At 38.0% G+C, this 19,675-nt stretch overlaps 2 protein-coding genes across 4 annotated transcripts in view; both read left to right on the top strand.

Annotated features, from left to right (window-relative positions):
* LOC140469258 (volume-regulated anion channel subunit LRRC8A) overlaps positions 1-9,978 on the top strand; it is a 72,577-nt gene extending 62,599 nt beyond the window's left edge. For all 3 annotated transcript variants that reach the window (XM_072565594.1, XM_072565596.1, XM_072565595.1), the window contains one exon: positions 340-9,978. In XM_072565594.1, the coding sequence (XP_072421695.1) occupies positions 340-615 (276 nt within the window). In that variant the 3' untranslated portion in view covers positions 616-9,978. The remainder of the gene's footprint in view (positions 1-339) is intronic.
* A 2,721-nt stretch (positions 9,979-12,699) lies between these two features.
* Positions 12,700-18,203, top strand: LOC140469688 (volume-regulated anion channel subunit LRRC8D-like). The gene is made up of 2 exons (XM_072566437.1): positions 12,700-12,867; positions 15,491-18,203. Exon 2 carries the CDS (start codon positions 15,493-15,495, stop codon positions 17,986-17,988), a length of 2,496 nt encoding a protein of 831 aa, XP_072422538.1. The 5' UTR covers positions 12,700-12,867; positions 15,491-15,492; the 3' UTR covers positions 17,989-18,203.
* The last annotated feature ends 1,472 nt before the right edge of the window (positions 18,204-19,675 follow it).

Genomic DNA, 19,675 nt, shown 5'->3' with positions numbered 1-19,675 from the left:
TATAATGGAAATATTACATTTCCCTACATTGATTTTTGTATATATTCTGTGTATGCATAAAACTCCAAGAACCAAATATTGGCATAAATTTGTGATGGATTTGCTAGAGGATATTGAATGTTTAATTATATATCTTCTGTTCTGTAGCCAGTGTGAAAATTACTTCCTCCAAATTTCTAATGTTTGTTATATAAATTAAAACTTGGACAGTTCACAAAAATGTCTTCGGTATTCTCTGAATTAACATGTATTTTCTTAATAAATGCTACTTCAGCCAGTAGTTAAAATATTTAACATTTTTTGTTCTGCATCTTTTGTTTTCCCCCGCCATATCTGCAGATTGAAACCCTGCCACCTGAACTCTTTCAATGTCGTAAACTCCGAACTCTAAACCTAGGGAATAACTGCCTGATATCACTGCCTTCACGGGTCGGTGAGCTGACGAGCTTAACACAGCTGGAGCTTCGGGGAAACAGACTGGAATGTCTCCCTGTGGAACTAGGAGAATGTCGATTGCTGAAACGAAGTGGCCTTGTGGTGGAGGATGATCTCTTCAATACACTCCCATCTGAGGTTAAGGAGCAACTGTGGCGAGCAGACAAGGAACAAGCATGAATATTATAAGGGGGAAATATCCATTCTTGCCAAGTTGTCAGCCAATTTTGAGGCCTGCTGTACTGTAATGATTGAGCAGGTCTCCTATTGGGTACATAAAGGAAATATGTCTTGTTTTCTGTTCCGGGAACTGGTACTGTCCAAATGGAGCAGAACAATAGACAAAATGGAATGCCTGCCAGTAACTAAAAGAATCATTTAAAGAAGTAGCTGGTTTAAATATCTTAACACAATTAGTATCTCTGCTTTAATGAATCACAAAAAGCTAATATGTTCATAGCCATGGCCTGTCAACAGATTAAAATTGCCAATGCCTTGTTATTTATTAATTAAGCTGGTACTGTATGAGGGACCGGTACTGTATCTGCCCCAAAGAGGCAGTACAAACTTTGCATGAATATTTTGAGAAAAAGAAGTCCCTTTTGATCATCGTAGGCCAAATAAAATGCTAGTTTCTCATCAAGCTGATTTTCTTTTAAGTTTAGCATGGTGATTGAACTGAACTCTCAATTCCACGTCCTTTCCATCAATCCCTTCCAAACAGAACAGAACACTACTCAATTATCTTGAGTTTTGCTGGCAAAAGATTTGAGGAGAGGATGGGGTGCTTTCATGACAGGTCTTCTGCAGATGTATGCAATATTCTAAGAGGAGTGAGTACTGAACTTTAGGGACTGTTTGGTCAGGTTTTTTATAAAAAGTGTTAAATAGCTAAAGCTTAGTTTTTTTTAAAGACAAGTTCAACTTAATTAAGTTGTTGAGGCACTTACTTCATTTAAAAAAAACTGAGGAAATAGAGCCTATTTTCCATGACACATGTAACTGTGCTTCAAAAATACTTCGAATTACAATACTGAAGATAAGGTATAAACATGAGAAATGTTCCTTCACTCATATTTGAGAAAAGAAACAAGTTAGTTTCTAATTTTTATTATAAATCAAAAGCCATTTAACTTTGGGTAATGTGGCACAGGTTTAGAACCTTGTTTGTGCTTAACAGCTGATTTCAACAGCCTAAGTAAGGAAATGGGTTGGGGATGGGAAGCGGAAGAGTGGTGCAGGATGCACTACTGAAGGGACAGGAGTGATGAAATGGAGTTGAGGGTTCCCACTCCTGTTTACTCATCAGTGATCCCTGCTGGAAATGCATTTGTGTGGACCACAGTTATGAATGGAATTGGGCTTAGCTGGGATGCCTTTGTGGACATCTAACCTGCTATGATTGTCAGGGTTAGACTAATATGATTGTCAAGGTTCATTAGGGGAACAATGGGTATTTGGAGATGATATCCAGAAACCATTGTACCCTAGCACTTGAACAGTGGAATTTGAAATGGAAATATTCACTTAAGGAGCTTCTAAATATTTTTCCTATGTAAAATATTTCCCTCATCCATAGTATACTATATATTTTATGTTCTGTATACTCTCCAGTGGTTAACTTTTGTAATACATTGAACCTGCATGCTGCACGGTGGCTGTTTGCCAATGAGAATTGCCCTTACTATCTGATTTCTTACCGTTCCACCGTTTAATCCTATTATGTTTTTCTTCTATGCCACTGCTCTTCTAAACTACGTTGTGTGTTTTGCTGGTATCCTGGTTTTGCTGCAGATTTTTGTTTAGATCAAACATCTGTCTTGTTGGCTTACCTGCTCATTATCTCGTTGCACCATTGTACCTCTCTACACTTTGCCTCATCCAGCTGGAAACTGAACAATGGAATGACATTAAAAAAATAGGCAATATTAAAAAGATCAATTAAAGATGAAAGTCAGAGTGAGAAGAGGGCAGAAGAAGTATTAAGAAGCAAGTAGGATATCAAAGGCATATAGGGAAAAGGAATAATTTTTCTTCAAAAATTCATAATCAGTCAGTCAGTTTTTTTTAAAGAGAGGTAGTTAGTAATTTGGGAGGGATCCATATAAACATCCCTGAAATACTATGCAGCCATTTGTGATTTTCCTGTATTTTTTGTTCCTTTTGCAAACATTCACACAATTTTCTTTCTTCCAATTCATTGTGATTATGTGAGTACTATCCTGGCTGGTACATTGATAATACATGGATTATAAGAATGTTTGGCATAATATTTGGAAGAAATGGCATTTGGAGCAGTGGGTGGCCTTGGATTAGCAGGCCTGTCATCTAAGGTACCTAGGTTCAAATCCAACCAGAAATAATGGGACCAAAGTATCTTCTGTCTGCTTGCCCTTTGGATGGTTTCCAGTAGACATGGGCTGACTGTACATACATTCAATGGCATACTAATTGGCAATGCCACATTGATAGGCATAAGTTGGAAAAAATGTCCACACTGTTCAAGTCGTAGTGTTCTACCAAGGCTGAGCAAAGTAGAGGGAACTTTATGATTTTTAAAGAAATGCCTGACTTGCAGCAGCTTGATACTGATGCAAAGATAACCCAACCAGGGTAAAGGAAAGACAGATCTTCATTGTTGCTTCTGTTTTAATGTTTTCTTAAGAAACTGTCGATGCCAAGTTTCGATTTTTGTTAATGCCCAAATTACTGAAAATGTTGCAATTGTTCCATTTACTCACTTGAAAGAAATATTGTCATGTGCTTTGAATGAGATTGACCTGCCTTGTACCCAAGTTGGATGCTGTATATGATTTAATTATTTCTTAATTGTCATTAATGCTAAGACTTCAGTTCCGTATCCTCAGGGGTGATAAAGCCTCAAACTAGTAGCAACACTTTTCTCAGGTTTGTTATTTTGATTGTTTGGATTATTACATGTGTAAGTGACTGTGTAACTATACTAGTTTACTTACACATTTATTCAAAGCAGTAGAAAGTATTACCTAATGACATGAAATAGGCTTTATTCACAATTTTCATGTTGAAAGTCTACTTTTATTTCTCTTTACATGTAACCAGAAATGTTGTTAATTTCATGTCTTAACAGCCCTATTTTAAAGCTGCAGTGTTTTTCGATGGTCAGCATCTCAATTGAAATGTCATAAGATATCTCAATAATAAGCCCATCCATTTAGAATTTACCTCTTGTCAGAATGGTAAAATCTGGCATTTTTACCTACAGAAGTTGAATTGCTAGGAATAAATTGTAAACTTATTCATATTCTGTTGTATTGTAATTATTTGTGTGTTTTATTTGGATAATTATTCAACTACAATTGGAAACGGGTGTAATTCGCCTCTTGCATGTGCTTCTGTATTAATTTTTCTTATCCACCCTTTTCGTTTCTTTCACAGCTCTCTCTCTCTCTTCCTAGCCCACCTCTTTCATCCCTCTCTCTCTTCCCCACCTACCTATTACTTCCCTCTCACTCTTTACCCCCATTTCTTTGCATATGTGCAAAACCAAATAGGAAACAACATTCATTTATTGTCTCATTAAAACAAACATTATTAATGAAAGGATTACTAATTAATGCCAAAATGACTTTCTGACCTTTTTGGCTCCAAGATGGAAATATTAAAGAAATTTACATCGTGTTTATACTTTTTAAAATGAAAGAGTGGGTCTACTGTGTGTTCCTAAATTTAACATGAATAATTAAAAGATGAATTCCTATATTCCACACTAATCTTACAAATAAATTTGTTAGTCATCTGTCCATTACCATTGAAAAGAATTAATAAGCATCAAGAATGTACAAAATATGCAATTTCAGATTAGATATATTACAAATATGTACAATAAATAGCTATGTAAATCTGTGTGTAAATTATAAAATTGTATAAAGTAATGTGCAAATCATTAGAAGTAAATGTGATTTTCACTGTAATCTTATTCTCTTTATAGCATATGTACACTCACCATTTACCTTAGTGATGCATATTACTGCACATTATTGCTGCTCTGACCGTTTTTAAATGTCTTAGTTTCTAATGCTGTTGCTTGCCTCCACACATACTCACTTACCAGGTAACATGGCTAAATTAACTCCCTGCTCCTCCACCCCTCTCTGTAGCCAATGATATCTGGGAAAATGTCATTGACCTACAGTTAACCAATAAGGTTAAGATTCTAGATACATGTTCAAGTTTAGAGAATTCTGTCCATAAAGAAGAGAGCTTGTATTTATATGATGTCTTACCACCTCTTTAAAGAAGCTTTACAACTGTTGGAACAGTAATTCAATTAAAGTAAGGTGAATAAATATACAAATAATAAAAGCATGAATGTCCAGATAATGAGTGGAACTTGCAACTTCATGGGAGGGCCCGAGATTATCAATTGACCATGATATACCATTCTTATTTGTCCTTCTATTGACTTCGTATTATGAAGAATTAAGTATAAATTTAATTTTATTCTGCAAAGTCGCCAGCATCATTTGACTCTCTCTAGTTTACGTTGTTATTGAAGCATGTTACTGCACATTGTCACTGCCCTGTCTTCTGATATTAATTTGCTGGGGAGGGAAGATGTTGGCTGAATAAAGGAAAACTGCATGTTTTTTTAAATCTGCTATGGATTTATTTTTGTCAACTTAAACATTATTCATGTGACAATGTGCCCAGGTCCATCGTGGTACTTGAATCCACAGTCTCTGACTCCAATGACAGCTGTGTTAAAAGCTAAGCCAAAAACTTACATTTTTTTTCTTTACTGGTGATTAACCTACTGCATGGTTTTTAATGTTGGATGGATGAGCATATCAGATGGAAGTCAATTTTTAATATTGGGAAAGTGTGTGGGGAAACAAATACAAAATTAGAAAGCAGATAAATAAAGTGACAAGTACACTTGAGTAAGTCCATAGTTAAATGTTGGCTGTGTGGACAAAAAGAGCCCCAGTACATCTGTAAAACTGATGAAGCTACTATGTAATTATTACTATTACTTAGGGCTATTTTAATGTGTGATGACTTCAGACGGCTGAGTTATAAGACAAGTGATGGCAATTAAAAAGGAGAAACATGCACTGGTAGACATAAAGAATAGAATTCCATACTTCATTTGCCAACTTGGTTGGGTTAATTGTTTCATTGTGGTGCTGTGTAACATTAACTAGTGAAAGATAGAATAATTCTTAAACAAACAATGAATTCTGGAGAAACTTAGAAGGTCTGTGAGCATCTGTGGAGAGAGAAACAGCTCAGATTTTGAGTCTGGATGACTTCTTTAGAATACCTTTATTTGAATGCAATAGTTCTTGTTAATGTTAGCATATATGATTAACCAGATCTTTTTCTCCATTCTAACATGGCAACATCTTATAAATGAGGCATAATTTTCTCTGTGTTATACATGTTTTCAGGTTCAATATTGTTTTAAATTATTCATTTTAAGTTGTACAGTATTCATTGCAAGGCCAGTGGGAACACCATGGAGTAATTTAGATGGAAATTGAAGACCTTTTAAGAGCAACTAAAATTCCAAGAATCGAGGCTTTTCTTTAATTGGATACTAGTTTTGAATCACAATTCATGCTGAGTTAGCTAATATCAGGAACACATACCTAAAAATATTAGCATACATACTGTACTTGGTCTCTCCCTGGACCAGGGAGGGAAAATGCCAACTGATGCTTCTGCTCCTGTTTATTATCTAGGGCTTCCAATTGGAAAGTGAGTATATGTGGACATGAGTAGTAACAGGAATAAATTTGGCTAATGCCTGTCTTCTGTAAGCAAATGTGTCTCCTGTATCACTGTCTAGGCTTTCATTTGAAAAAAAGCCAGTAAGCTGAGATATTAGAAACTCACAGTCACAGAGCTTTACAGCCATTGGCAGGAAAGATTGGCAATGAAAGCAAATGTTATTTGAGATATGGCTAATGGTCAATGAGTTATGAATGTACATAGATAAGTGTGCACATACACAGATTGGCTTTAAATTGACTTATTTCTAAACAACGTTTTTCAATTTCTTCTCCTTTCTGGCATTTGGTTCTACGATGGGTCACTCAGTCTCTGGTACATTGTGCAAGGTATCATTTATTTTAAAATTGTTCTGGAAGTGTGGAAGCTGTAACACATTCATAGCTGGTTTCTAGTTAAACTTGAGAGAGTACTGGTGAGTTAAGGAGTCATATAACATGCCAACAGACTGTTCGATCCAATTAGTCCATGCCGACCATGTTTCTAGATTAAATTAGTCCTATTTGCCTGCGCTTGGTCCATATCCCTCCAAACCTTTCCTATTCATGAACTTATCCAAATGTCTTTCAAATGTTGTGACTGTATTTGCATCCACCACTTTCTCTATCAGTTCATTCTGCATGCTAACCATTTTCTATGTTTAAAAAAAAGGCCTGCTTGTCCTTGTTAAATGTTTCTCCTCTCACCTTTTAAAAATATATCGCCTACTATTGAACCTGCCACCCACCCCAGGGAAAAGACCCACGTCATTCTATACCCCTCATGATTTTTTAAGTCTCAATAAGACCACCCATCAACCTCCTATGCTCCAGTGAAAAAAGTCCAAGAATTTCCAGTCTTTTTTAACTCAAACCCTCCATTCCTGGCAACAATTCCTGGCAATACATGCTGAAGATGCTCATGCAATGTTGTGTAGTGAACTCCAGGTATTTAGCCCAGCAATGATGGAAGGAACAGGAATATTTGTACAAATTGAAAGCGTGTGTGGTTTGGTGAGAAACTTGGAGTGATGTTCCCATGGTTTGGTGCGCTTCTCTTTCTTGTTTCAGAGGTTGAAAGCCTAAGTCAAAATATGAGAATTGCTTATCTTTTATATGTGTCATGAAAGTGATCATCTGCAGACATTTCAACCTCAATCAGTATTGTGGCCAATCTTGATTTTTTTTCCGCATCTGGTATCTTAATGTATGCACTTCCAACAAGAACTCAGTGTTGAAACTCTGGCCAATTTTTGCCTCCATAATTCTGGATATGAGACACCCACTGTACCATATTAACTGAGATGAACTAGTTTAGTATTGGCCTGGAATTAAGTTAGTAACCTTTCCTGTTCTATATATTTCAGCTGCTCAAGCACACCTCCGTTGACCACCAGGAATTTGATTTATCATTGTTGATGAATAGGAAGTTTTTTTTTCTTTAAAACTGTGAATTTGGGAATTGACCTTCAAGGCAAATCCTGACAGGCTTCTTTTGTGCTGTACTCACTTAGGGGATTTAGATGTGGGTGTCACTGGCTGGGACAGCATTTATTGCTCAACTATTATTGCCCTGAAGAAGGTCATGCTGCTCTGCTCCAGTTCTTTGTGTGCAGGTACACACTGTGCTGTTAAGAAGGGAGTTTCAGTATTTTAACCCAGCAACACTGAATTAACTAATTACTTAAAATTTGAATTATGAAAATACTGTTTACATTTGTAAAAATCCATGAAAAAATGTTTTCTTTAAATAATAACCAGAACTAAATGCAAATCTGAAAATAGAGAACGTTTTAAATCTAGTAATCTTTGAAACAATTTGTCACATTTCTCAAAATGGTCACAAAGCATTTCAAGTTGAATAGTTTTGAAGGTTGATCAGAGTTCTCTTCATTGACTTTATGTCAGTGAAAAGAAAACTTTTCCCTTCAATGTAAAACTCTTTGATAGCTGTTGTTACTGAGAAGCACCCCTAAAAATGCAAATATCTGAAACACTGGGACAGCAAAATTGGGAGAAGCGATGGAGATAGCCAAAGAAATAAAAAGCCAGTGTTAAATAAAAGGAAATGCTTTTTAATCTTCAATAAATTGAGCAGTCATGTAATTTGTGTGTGTAAATTTAATTTAGTGTGTTACATATAACCCATCTGTCTTGGCAAACTGCAATTTATCTACTTTTTCAATAATCCCTAAGGCACCTTATTATAACATTGTTGCACATTTTTACAAAATTACAAATGTTCAAATGTTGTACCTTTTGTGTTTATGTGCAATAGTCTAGGGTCCTATAATGACAGGTCTCTATCTGGAATGCTGATTTATTTCTGTTCCATACATGAAACAGTACATACATGTGCTGCTTTTTACTCCTATGTCCTGGGCAATTCATAAATCATTCTTCCAACTTTTTCAAATGTGGCTGGTGCTGAGGCTAGTTTTTTTAAATTTGATTTGAAACTGAAAACTTTCCATGGTATTGAATGATTCATTACAAAAATTCAGAATTTGCTCTTGACTTCACTGCACAGCCTTAACATTAAAGAATTGTTTGGCCATTACTGTGAGAACCAAAGTCAAAATACTGGTACTGTCCTCTCAAAAATATCCACATGAAATTGCAGTAATTGTTGACATTACTGTGTCTATGATGGATACATGTTGCTATATTTAAAGAAATCCTTTCAGTTTTATCCACAATTGTCCATAACTAAATGTATATTGGTGGATTGCCATTGACATCAAATGTCTCGTCTAACTCCCCATACACCACTGAAATCCTCCGTTTATGCATTTACCCCCAATTTTGAGTCCATTTGCACAAACTCCCAGCTCAACTGGAACTCAGTTGCCTGAATTCTAGTTAAAACTAAGTTCTTTCCATTTAATTGCTGTTGTCCTTGCTGACACATCACCCCCAAAGTCATTGTCCTCATCTACAAATCCTTTCAAACTCATACATCCTGTCTTATTACCTTCTTCCTACTTCTCAGTTTTACTCCTCTAAAATGAAACTCTATTCCATCCCATAAAGTGGCGGGTTTAAATCTTTGTATCGTAATATCAAGAAGTAACTTGAGTAAACTTTAGTATTGGAACTCTGAAGCATTTCCTGAAATTTAAGGTACAACTTGATTTTTTTTTCTCTCCTCAATGTAATCAACTTAGTACATAGATCAATTTTAGGTGATATTTTTCAGAGGGTATGACAGGTTTTCAGAGGGTGTATGGACCATGATTCCATTTGCTGGCAATTTTTTAAGCTTTGAATTATCACTGGAAAAGTAAAATGGTAAATCAGGATAACTTCATGCTGAGGGTCATTAATATATTAAGATATGAAGAAATAGCAACAGTCAAAATATTAGTACTGCCACAGTCACACATTTTCATTACATGTTTTAGGATTTATCAAACTAAGTAGTGATGATATCATTGTTTTTTTTCAAACAATGTCTTTTATGATAAAAGAAAAATTAGACAATTATCGAGGATGTTGCTCAAAGTGGAACTGAGCTAACTCATTATTTCAGGATTGATGTTTTACTGCATTATATATATATATAAAATATATGCATTTACCACAGAAACGTTGTTTACTAAAGAAGTTGGGAATAAAAAATACTTACTTTTGAGTTCCATGTATATTTTGACAATGTTGGCCAAAGCAGATTTTACAAAGATCATTTCATTTTGTTATCTGAAATGGTGTTAAACTACCTGACTGTATCTTTTGTGTGAACTGTTTTAACTGCTCAAGTCACATTTTTATATTAAAAATTATGCTATTATACAGGAAAGAAGTGTGTATTTATTTTTGACTTTTACAACCTATGTTTTCCTTTTTTGTCATTTTAGGAATCTTAAAGTCTCAATTTCAAATCCCTTGTGGCCTGAAGAATTAATGAGATAAATTTTAGTATTTCTATTTATAGTCACCAATGCTCTTTTTTTTCCACCTTCGATCCATACTATTTTTCTTGAGTCCAAGTGCAGATTGCTCTGGATCATAAATTTCTTTGAACACTATTCACATCACTCCTAAGCTGGCCCTTGAAGAAACCTTCTTGACTATTGTTTAAAAACAACTTCCCTGCCTCATTATTCTGTTCCCACAAACAGTCCAGACAATCCCACCAGAAAGTAACTGGCTGTGTAAATAGGTAAATGTCAATTATGAATACCTATTCAAACTTTTAAATGAGTTAGAGCTTTACATTCTCAGTCGACCATAACAATGAAATGCCTTACATTGTATTTGAATGCAGTAATGCTTAGTAAGAGTTGGTTTAATTTGTTCACTGAGGCATGAAAGGATTTTTAACATTAAACTTCTGACTATTTTACTAATTTGTTAGCATCATTTTACAATCTCATAGATATAAATTTTCCTATAATCTGTCACATCTTCTCGATATTTCACTCCCACTGCACCACTGTGAACTTCTTTCCCATTTTCCCACATTAACAATTTAGTGTTGAATATAAGAGTGACTTCATGCTGTTGTTCTCTGCCCATTGTGAATTGTATTGAAATTATCTAAAACAGGCAACAGCCAAAGGAAGCTTTTGTTGTACAAACATGGGCTGTACTTGAAGCTAGATTCCAGTAGTAAAAGACCAGTGAACTAACCCATTGTGTCCTTCAATTAAGTTATAACTCTGTCAATGATCTCTTAATTTTGAACTTTTTTAGGAAATAACTCAGAATGATAACGTAATCAGCATATAGAATCCCTACATTGCAAAAGCAGGCCATTCAGCCCTGCAAGTCTACATCGACCCGCGAGCATTCCACCCAATCCATGTAACACTACATTTACATGGCGAATCCACTGTGCCTCACATCTCTGGGCACTTTTGCACGGTAGACATTCTATATACTGCTTATATTATTATTCTGTGTGCTTCCCTCTCACTTCACCTGACAAAGGGTCTTCGCTCTGAAAGCTTATGATTTCAAATGAACATGTTGCACTATAAACTGGTGTGTGATTTCCGACTTTAAAATAGGGGACAGATGGAGTGACCCATATTAGTATCAGGTGTGGAATGCAGTACCTGTAAATGTGATAGAGGCAGGTTCAATGCTCGTTTGAAGAGCAGATATAGGAACAGTGATCCGAATGGCCTCCTGTGTGATCATGTTTCTGAGAATCCAGGACACAGGCTGTTCTATCTTTCAATATGTATCTTTCCACTACTACACAAGTTTGGTACATTACAGAACATGGAAAAGTAAAAGATGGTAAAGGCCCATTGAAGTTTTTGTTTTGTTGTCCAGCTCTCATATGATAGCATCTTTTCTGAGCATCCCTAGTTGTCAGTCCCTTAAATCTATGTCAGTCAGAGCTGTTGGATCTATGAGTGTGTGATTTATAAATCAGTGACTGGAATACTCCATTTGTTTTTGGTGTGAATGTCTATATTAACTGTGCTACTCATTAGTGTTGGCTGAGCCTTCTTCCTCTGCTCAACTATTGTGAGCATGTGACCTAGACTATAAAAGCTTGGAGATCTCTGGTCCAAACCTGTTCCATTTCCTGCCTTTTGCCCTGTAACACTGCACTTTCCTTTTCATGAAAAGCAGGTGAAAGATGAAAGGGAATTGTGTTAAATTAACATCATGCCTGTAATTGTATCTCTGGTGAGCTAAGCTTTCCTTTGTAATGAAAAAGAGAGACAAGTTACTATTATAATTTGTTAATAGGTTCTGCAAATGTGAAGTTGTATGACTACTTAGTGGTAGTGGAAGTCACCACCAAGTTTCCAGTGGTCAGCCACACTGGTGAGAAGACCTATGCACAATGAAGCACTTCCCATGAGAAAGAATTAGGAGAAAGCAGATCTACTAAGGACAGTTTCAAAACAAGAAGGTTGGATCATGAAGGAAAAAGCAGGGTGCTCTCCCACCTGTCCTCTTGATCATCTATTGTGTTAGTCCCAGCAAATGAAGAGAACGTCAATAATTTAAGACAGACTTGGACCTTCATCAAATAAACAGAAAAGTACAAAAGAACATAAACATTCACAAACTCTGGTTAATTCAGCTCAGGCTGAGATAAACATATTTCTGAACTAACAAGAGAGTCAAAGGTTATGGGAGATGGCAGGAAAGCAGAGATGAGACCAAGTTCAAGTTAGCCATGATCTTGTTGAATGATAGAGCAAGTTCAATGGACCAAATGACCTACTTCTCTTCCTGATTCTTATTTTCTTATGTCAGTGTCATAAAAGGTATTCTAAACACAATAGGTTTTAGAGTGTATTGAAAGTTCTTTGGTAGCTGGCAGAGTTCTTTAGACAACTGCAGACCCATCCTGCTCAACAGTAATTAATAACAATTTATTATAATGTCCTTCACAAAGAAGAATATTTTACAGATATTTGATTAGGAAGAGGAGTACACTGAATCACAGACACAGAAAACTAGAATACCAAAAGTATGTTAAAACAGTATTGGAAAACTCACAAATAAGCATCCAGGTTTTTTTTTAATTGAACAGGGTGAAGGTTGGCCAAACTTGGTGATTGGACAAAAGGAAGACAAAGATGTGATACTTCCATAGTCAAATAGTCTACCAACATTCATTGTTGAGAAAGATCATAAAAGGCTGTAGGTACCAATACAATTGTACTTCCAGGAGAGCCAATATTCAGGCAAAAACAGAGACAAGAAGGTAACTTATATTTCCAGTTATAATGAATGTACTGATAAATATTTGTTTCACAGTTTAGTATTTATTTACTCATTGATTTATGAAACCAGACATTTTATTAGGGGGTGATATTGTCAAGTGTTTCCCTTTTCCTTACCATCATTGTTGATAACAGATGTGATTTTAAAGAAATTTTTGTTAATCCAAAGTTTACAAAGAACCCATAATTTATAGATTAGATTGAAATTAATTGTGCTAAATGAATTAAGAATATGGATGACTCTTATCAGATAAGGAATGGAAAAACTGGAGTTTATTGGTTGAAAAGTGCAATAGGTGATACTGCTGTAGAACGTAAACACTAAAGGAAAAGTAGGATGATTAAATATGACATACAAACAGTTACATTTCAGAACTTAAGTGTCACAGTGTGAAAAAGCTATGTATAGATACTTTAATATTTCAAAGTTTTGTGATTTAAATAAGTTATTCAGATCGTTATTAAACAAGGTCTGTGTGGTTGAGAGGACATTGAACCCAAAAAGTTAAGTTAAAGAAATCAACTCTCTCTCAGAAGAAGAAACTCAAAGCATATCAACACAAGTTTGTATTTTTGAAGAGTAAAAAGAATTACTTTGTTTCGTTTTCAAACAAAAACATTAAGCTGATATCAATAATCAATCCTATCTTAGCCAATTCATTATCAATGGTATTTTTATGTATTAAGAAAACAGTTATCATCTTTGATCCCTGCAGCTAACTCTTATGCATTAGTCACTGGCACCATCAATCCCTTGACACTTATAACCGAATCAAACATTGGTGTCCTGTTTAAACCTTAACTGAGCCGCTGGGCCCATATTCTCCCCATAGCCAAAACCACACACTTCCACATCTGTAGTTTCATCTCTACCTCATCTCAGGCTCATCTGCTGCTGAACCCCTCATTGATGTATTTGTTTTGACACCTGTAGACTTTGACTATTCCACTGATCTCCAGGTGGCCTTCATTTTGTACCCAACATAATTTGCTGCTTATCTAGAGTTCTGCTCCTTTATTATAATTCACATTAAGTCCCATTTTCCCACTATCCTCACATTGGTTGACCAATGATTGCTGCATTCATTTTTAAATTCTCATCCTTGAGCCAGATTCCTCCATGGCCTCCTGCTCGCTTCCCTACTTCTGTAGCTTTCATGTAACTTGCATCCCTGCAAGATCTTTACACTCCTCCAAGTTTGGCTATCACGCTTCTGAGATTTTCATCAATTCACCATCAGTGCCTGTGTATTCAGTTGTTGAGGCTCTAAGCTATGGAATTATTTCCCTTCACCTCTATGCCTCTCTACATCTCTGACTTCATCTAAGATACTCCTCAAAACCCACATCTTTAACCTAGATTTTGATCACCTGTCTTAGTAGCCCCTTATCAAGTTAGGGCGTTGATTAGTTCAGTTGGCTGGACAGCTGGTTTGCAATATACACCCAACAGTGTGGGTGCAATTCCAGCACCGACTGAGGTTACCATGAAGGTCAACCTTGCTCCTCTCTTGACGTGTGGTGACCCTCTGGTTAAACCACAAAAAAACCCACTGATTATGCAACAGCTAAGATCGGACCTGCAAGATCCTTAGTGTTTTTGTTTGCAAATGAAACAAAGTAGTTATTTTTACTCTTAAAAAATCACATTTGTTTTGGTATGTTTCTAGAGTTCCCGCTGGGAGAAAGAATTGATTTCTTTAACCTAATTTTTGGGTTCAATATCTTCCCAACCATGTGGATCTTGTTTAATGACAGAATCTGAATACCTTGTTTAAATCGTATAACTTTGAAATATTGAAGCATACTTTTTTCACTTCTCTGTAATGAGAGAGAGAGCAGGCATAGGGTCTGCTTGCACAACCTTTATCTATCAGGTTCAGTGTTGAATTTTGTTCAGTAACCCTTCTATGGACCAACCTAGATTGTTTTATTATCTTAAGACACACTACATAAATTTAAGTTATTATTGATAGCTGTACCGGGTTTTAAGAAAAACACCAACTAGGCAACATTTGCAAATTTAGATATTGAGAATAAGACTTGCAGTTATGTCACCCTTTTCATAATCACTGGACATCTCAAAATGTTTTACAACCAATGAAGAATAGTAGCTTGTAATATTGGCAATGCAACAGCTAATTGGCACACTGGAAACTCCCACAAACAAAACATGAGAATAACCAGATGCTCTGTTTATGCGCTGTTAGATTAACGATTAGTGTTGGCATGGATACAGTGAAGAACTCATTTGCCTTTCTTTGAAATAATGCCTTTGCATCTTTTACATCTACTTGAGAGAATAACTGGGACCTTTGTTTAATGACACATCCAAAATAAAGTACCCCAACAGTACAGCACTCCTTTGGTACTATAATGAAATGCTAGTCTTGATTTTTTTTGTGTTGGGGTTCTGCAGTGGTATTTAACTCTGAGACTCAGCAGGGAAGGAGACAACCACAGTGGGGACAACCAGATTTTTGTTTCATCATTTCTTTGTGGTTGGTGACAGATTGGTTCATTTTATTCTGTGTTTGACAATCCCCCAATCCAAATTCAAGAATGAATCATAAGACTAATGCGCCTCTTCTTCTGTGTGTTCAGGGATGTTTTCCTTTGAAGAACTTTCTTCAGTGAGCAAAGCTCCTCCATCTTTCCGAATCTTCAAGCCCTGGTGGGACACTTTCATGGATTACCTGGCCGTAACCATGTTGATGATTGCTGTGTTTGGAGGCACAACGCAGATATACAAGGACAAGACAGTCTGTCTGCCAATCCAGGATAATTCCTCAGACAACAGCAGCCGATCTTATCCTGGAGGCAACTCAACCATGGAAGAGCAAGCTTTTGCTGCCTATAATGTAACAAACATTCGTGACTTCGCTCGGCTTTCACATATAGATGCTGTCTATGCAGTCACTGAGGGCAAAACCAACCTGGACATCCAGCAGTACCGCTACGTCAACCGCGTATGCTACTTCTACGCGGTACCCTGGTTTCCCAAATACTTCTCCTACTTCATTTTGGTGCACACAGTGGCCCTGATGATTTGCAGCAACTTCTGGTTTCGGTTCCCAAAGACCAGCTCCAAGATGGAGCACCTGACCTTCATCCTGGAGAAGTGTTTCGAGTCCCCATGGACCTCGGATGTGCTATCCCTGGCCGTGACTGAGCACAGCAGCAATGTCAATGTCAAGACGCAGGAGAAGCGCAAGAGCATGACGGCGAACTTCAAGCCGGTATCGCCAGGCATCAGGGACTCGAGTCGGGGTGCCACCCACGACATTCCGGTCATCCAGAGGCAAAATGAGCTGCTGGACAAGAAGGACTGGGAACGGGCCAAGGCTCTGTTTGAGAAGGTGAAGAAATTCCGGCTGCACGTGGAACAAGAGGACACCATCTACAAGCTGTACATGGGTCAACTGCTGTTGAAAACCCTGCAGTGTGTGATCATTCTATGCTATTTTGCCATCTTTGTGGAGGCGGTGTCATTTGACATCATCTGCCGGCCTGGTACTGAGAAGGTCATTGGGTATGGAGTCTTCATCTGTACGTTCAGCATCGCCTTCCTACTCCGGAGGCTGTTGCTACTCTATTTGTGCCTGGTGGCCATCTATGTCTTACTGTGCATCCGCACTCTGTTCTGGATCATCCGTACCCCCCTCAAACAGTACTCCTTTGAGAAGAGGGAGAGTCAGTTCAGCGACATCCCCAATGTGAAGAATGACTTTGCTTTCCTGCTGCACCTCATTGACCAGTATGACCCCCTGTACTGTAAACACTTCTCCACCTTCCTGTCTGAGGCCAGCGAGAAGAAGCTCAAGCTGCTGAGCCTGAACAGCGATTGGACAGCGGACAAGGTCAGGCAGCAACTCATCCGGGGCAGCAAGGAGCAGCTGGAACTGCACCTCTTCATGCTCACTGGCATCCCCGAGGCGGTCTATGATGTCACCGAGATCCAGGCCATCAAGATGGAGCTCTGCACCGATATCAACATCAGCACCAAGGTGACCCAGCTCGTCCACCTGGAGGAGCTCCGCATTGTCAACTGCATCGTCACCATCAAACCTGCCGCCCTCTTCTTCCTGGGCAACCAGCTCCACCTGCTCTCTGTTACCTTCTCCGACCACGAGGAGGTGCCTGAGTGGATTGGCAAACTGACCCGTCTCCGAGCCCTCTACCTGATCGGCAATGTCAACGACGGCGAAAAGAGGCTGGAGCTTGAGTTCCTGAAGGAGCTGCGCTACCTGAAAATCCTCCAGATCAACAGCAACCTGGTGAAGGTGCCCTTCAATGTGTTGTATGTGGCGCCGCACCTGATCGAGCTATGCATCCTCAACAACAAGAACAAGCTGGAGATGCTGCACAATCTGGGCAGCATGTTCAACCTGGCCCGCCTGGACCTGCAGAACTGTGACCTGGAGATCATCCCGCACGGCATCTTCGGCCTCTCCAACCTGCAGGAGCTGAACCTCCAGGGCAATGAGCTTAGCGGGATCGAGGAGATTGAGAGCCTGCAGCGCCTGCGCAAGTTGTCCTCCTTCAACCTCAGCTTCAACAAAATCAAAGCCATTCCGGATTCAATCAGTTTCATCAGTAGCCTTGAACGTTTCAACGCGTCCAACAATCTGATCGAGACTTTGCCGAACAGTATGTTCACTATTCAGAAGCTGCAACACTTAGACATGAGCAACAATCGGCTGGTTGCCATTGCCCCCTCCATCAAGTACCTCAAAAACCTCAAGTACCTCGATTTAAGCTTCAATCGATTGGAAACCTTGCCAGATGAGTTGTTCCAGTGCAAAAAGCTCAAGACCCTGAAGCTGAATAATAACTTACTCTCGTCCCTGAGTGGGAAGATCCAGCAGTGCTCCCAACTCATCAGACTGGAGCTGAAAGAAAATTCCCTGGACGAACTCCCAGTGGAGATAACCCAGTGTAGCAAGCTGAAACAGAGCGGCCTGATACTGGATGAATACTTGTTTGAGGCGCTTCCCATGCAAATCAAAATAAGCATCAGTGCTAATCCCGAGCCCGTAAGTGAAGTCAGGCTTTTAATTCCCAAAAAGATGTCACATCCTGAATTGGAACACGTTGTATAAAACAAGAAATGTGACCAACGAACCCATAATAATTCAAAAGGAAACACTTGACTACATATTCTGGAAATGTATCGCAACGCAAACAGACTCAGCTCAAATTAAAAATTACTTCACAATTTCGTGTTAGAACATATTACAGTGTGGCCAAACCTGTCAAATCGTGAATAATAAAATAAGAATTTGCCATTTCTGTATGTTATGCAACTAATATGAAACAGGACATAACCCAATCGATGCCATCGAGATTCATAATTAATTGTTGGTGAAATTCTGAATAAAATGCTTCCTGGAACATTTTCGTTTATACAGGCTAGTCACAGTTGAACACAAATACAACTTGAATAAAATTTTAAAGAAGAACATGCATTTTTTTTCTGGGCTTGAGGTATAATTTGTATCACTAATCACACATTTCAAATTATTAAAGGTAGTATTAAGGCATCTAATTTCAGTGCAAAGTTGTGTCTGTTTCACAAAGATGTTCTACTTGCAGGATAACTCAGGACACAAATACTAATCTATTCCTAAGGTGGGGCAGCAGGAGGTTTCTAACACCAGATGAGTTTTACATGGTGTGGAGTACTACTCCAGTCAGCAATGCACTAGATGTAAAAGAACTCATACACTGCTCTCAAAACATATAAAAATTAACAAAACAAAGTGCTGGAGAAACTCAGCAAATCTGGCAGTATATGTTGAGACAGAAACATAATTAAACTTTGAGTCCAGTGCGACTCTTCTGGAGAAACTTTAATATACATATTAATCATCTGAGTTGGTTACCTGTATCCTACAGATGGGGTTAGCTCAGTTGTTCTCAGTAGCTGGATTGCACGAAGAGTGATACCGACAGCTTAGTTTCAAATCCAACACTGGCAGAAGGACACTTCTTCCCAACCTCTCCCCTTGCCTGAGCTGTGATGACCCTCAGCTTAACCTACCGCAAGTCATTTCTCTCTCTAATGAGAGAGCAGCCCTGTGCTCTGGTAGGTCTATGGCACATTTGGGAGTCAGTAGCTCAGTGTCTGGGACTATGGCAACTTTACCTAACCTGCCGACAGGTAGTCATTGCATCCCTAAATCAGCCTTCTCGAAAATGGCTTGGGGGCAGGATGAATTGCACAGAGCAACATGCTAAATTCCAGCCCACCCTCCTCTAGTCCAGACCCATTGGCACTTTGAAAATCTTGCCATCCTTCATTGCTTTGTATGTCTCACTAACCCTCCCTTTGGCCCCCCCATCTTTTGCCATTTGATCTCCATTACCCTCAGTCCTATCACAGATTTTCAGTTTTGGCTTTTTCCCTCTCTCCCTCCTTCACTTACATAAAACCCATTACATGTTCTGATGAAGGGATAAGACATCTAAAACACAAACTTTGTTTCGCTCTCCACAGAAGCTACCAAACCTGTTCACCATTTCCAACATTTTCTATGTTTATCTAAGATTTCCAGAATCAGCAGTATTTTGCTTTTGTAGTATATGTGTTGTCATTAGTACCTTTTTTTTTCCCTAGGGAAAGATGTGCAAATATAGTATAATGTGGGAATATTTGAAATTGTCCATTTTAGCATGGGAAATAAAAGAGAAATATATTATCCAAATGGTAAGCACCCAGATGCTGAGGGATCTGGGTGCCCGGATTCATGAATTGCAAATTCATTGGATGAAGTTTAGCAAAGGTTG

Source organism: Chiloscyllium punctatum, chromosome 49 (assembly GCF_047496795.1).
Source record: "Chiloscyllium punctatum isolate Juve2018m chromosome 49, sChiPun1.3, whole genome shotgun sequence".
Taxonomy (NCBI): Eukaryota; Metazoa; Chordata; class Chondrichthyes; order Orectolobiformes; family Hemiscylliidae; genus Chiloscyllium; species Chiloscyllium punctatum.
The sequence above is the reverse complement of the archived record's forward strand: the minus strand, read 5'-3'. Positions and strand labels throughout refer to the sequence as shown.

What these genes read in the sequence shown, in the direction of transcription:
- LOC140469688 (XM_072566437.1), top strand. Translation starts at nt 15,493, where the DNA reads ATGTTTTCCTTTGAAGAACTTTCTTCAGTGAGCAAAGCTCCTCCATCT.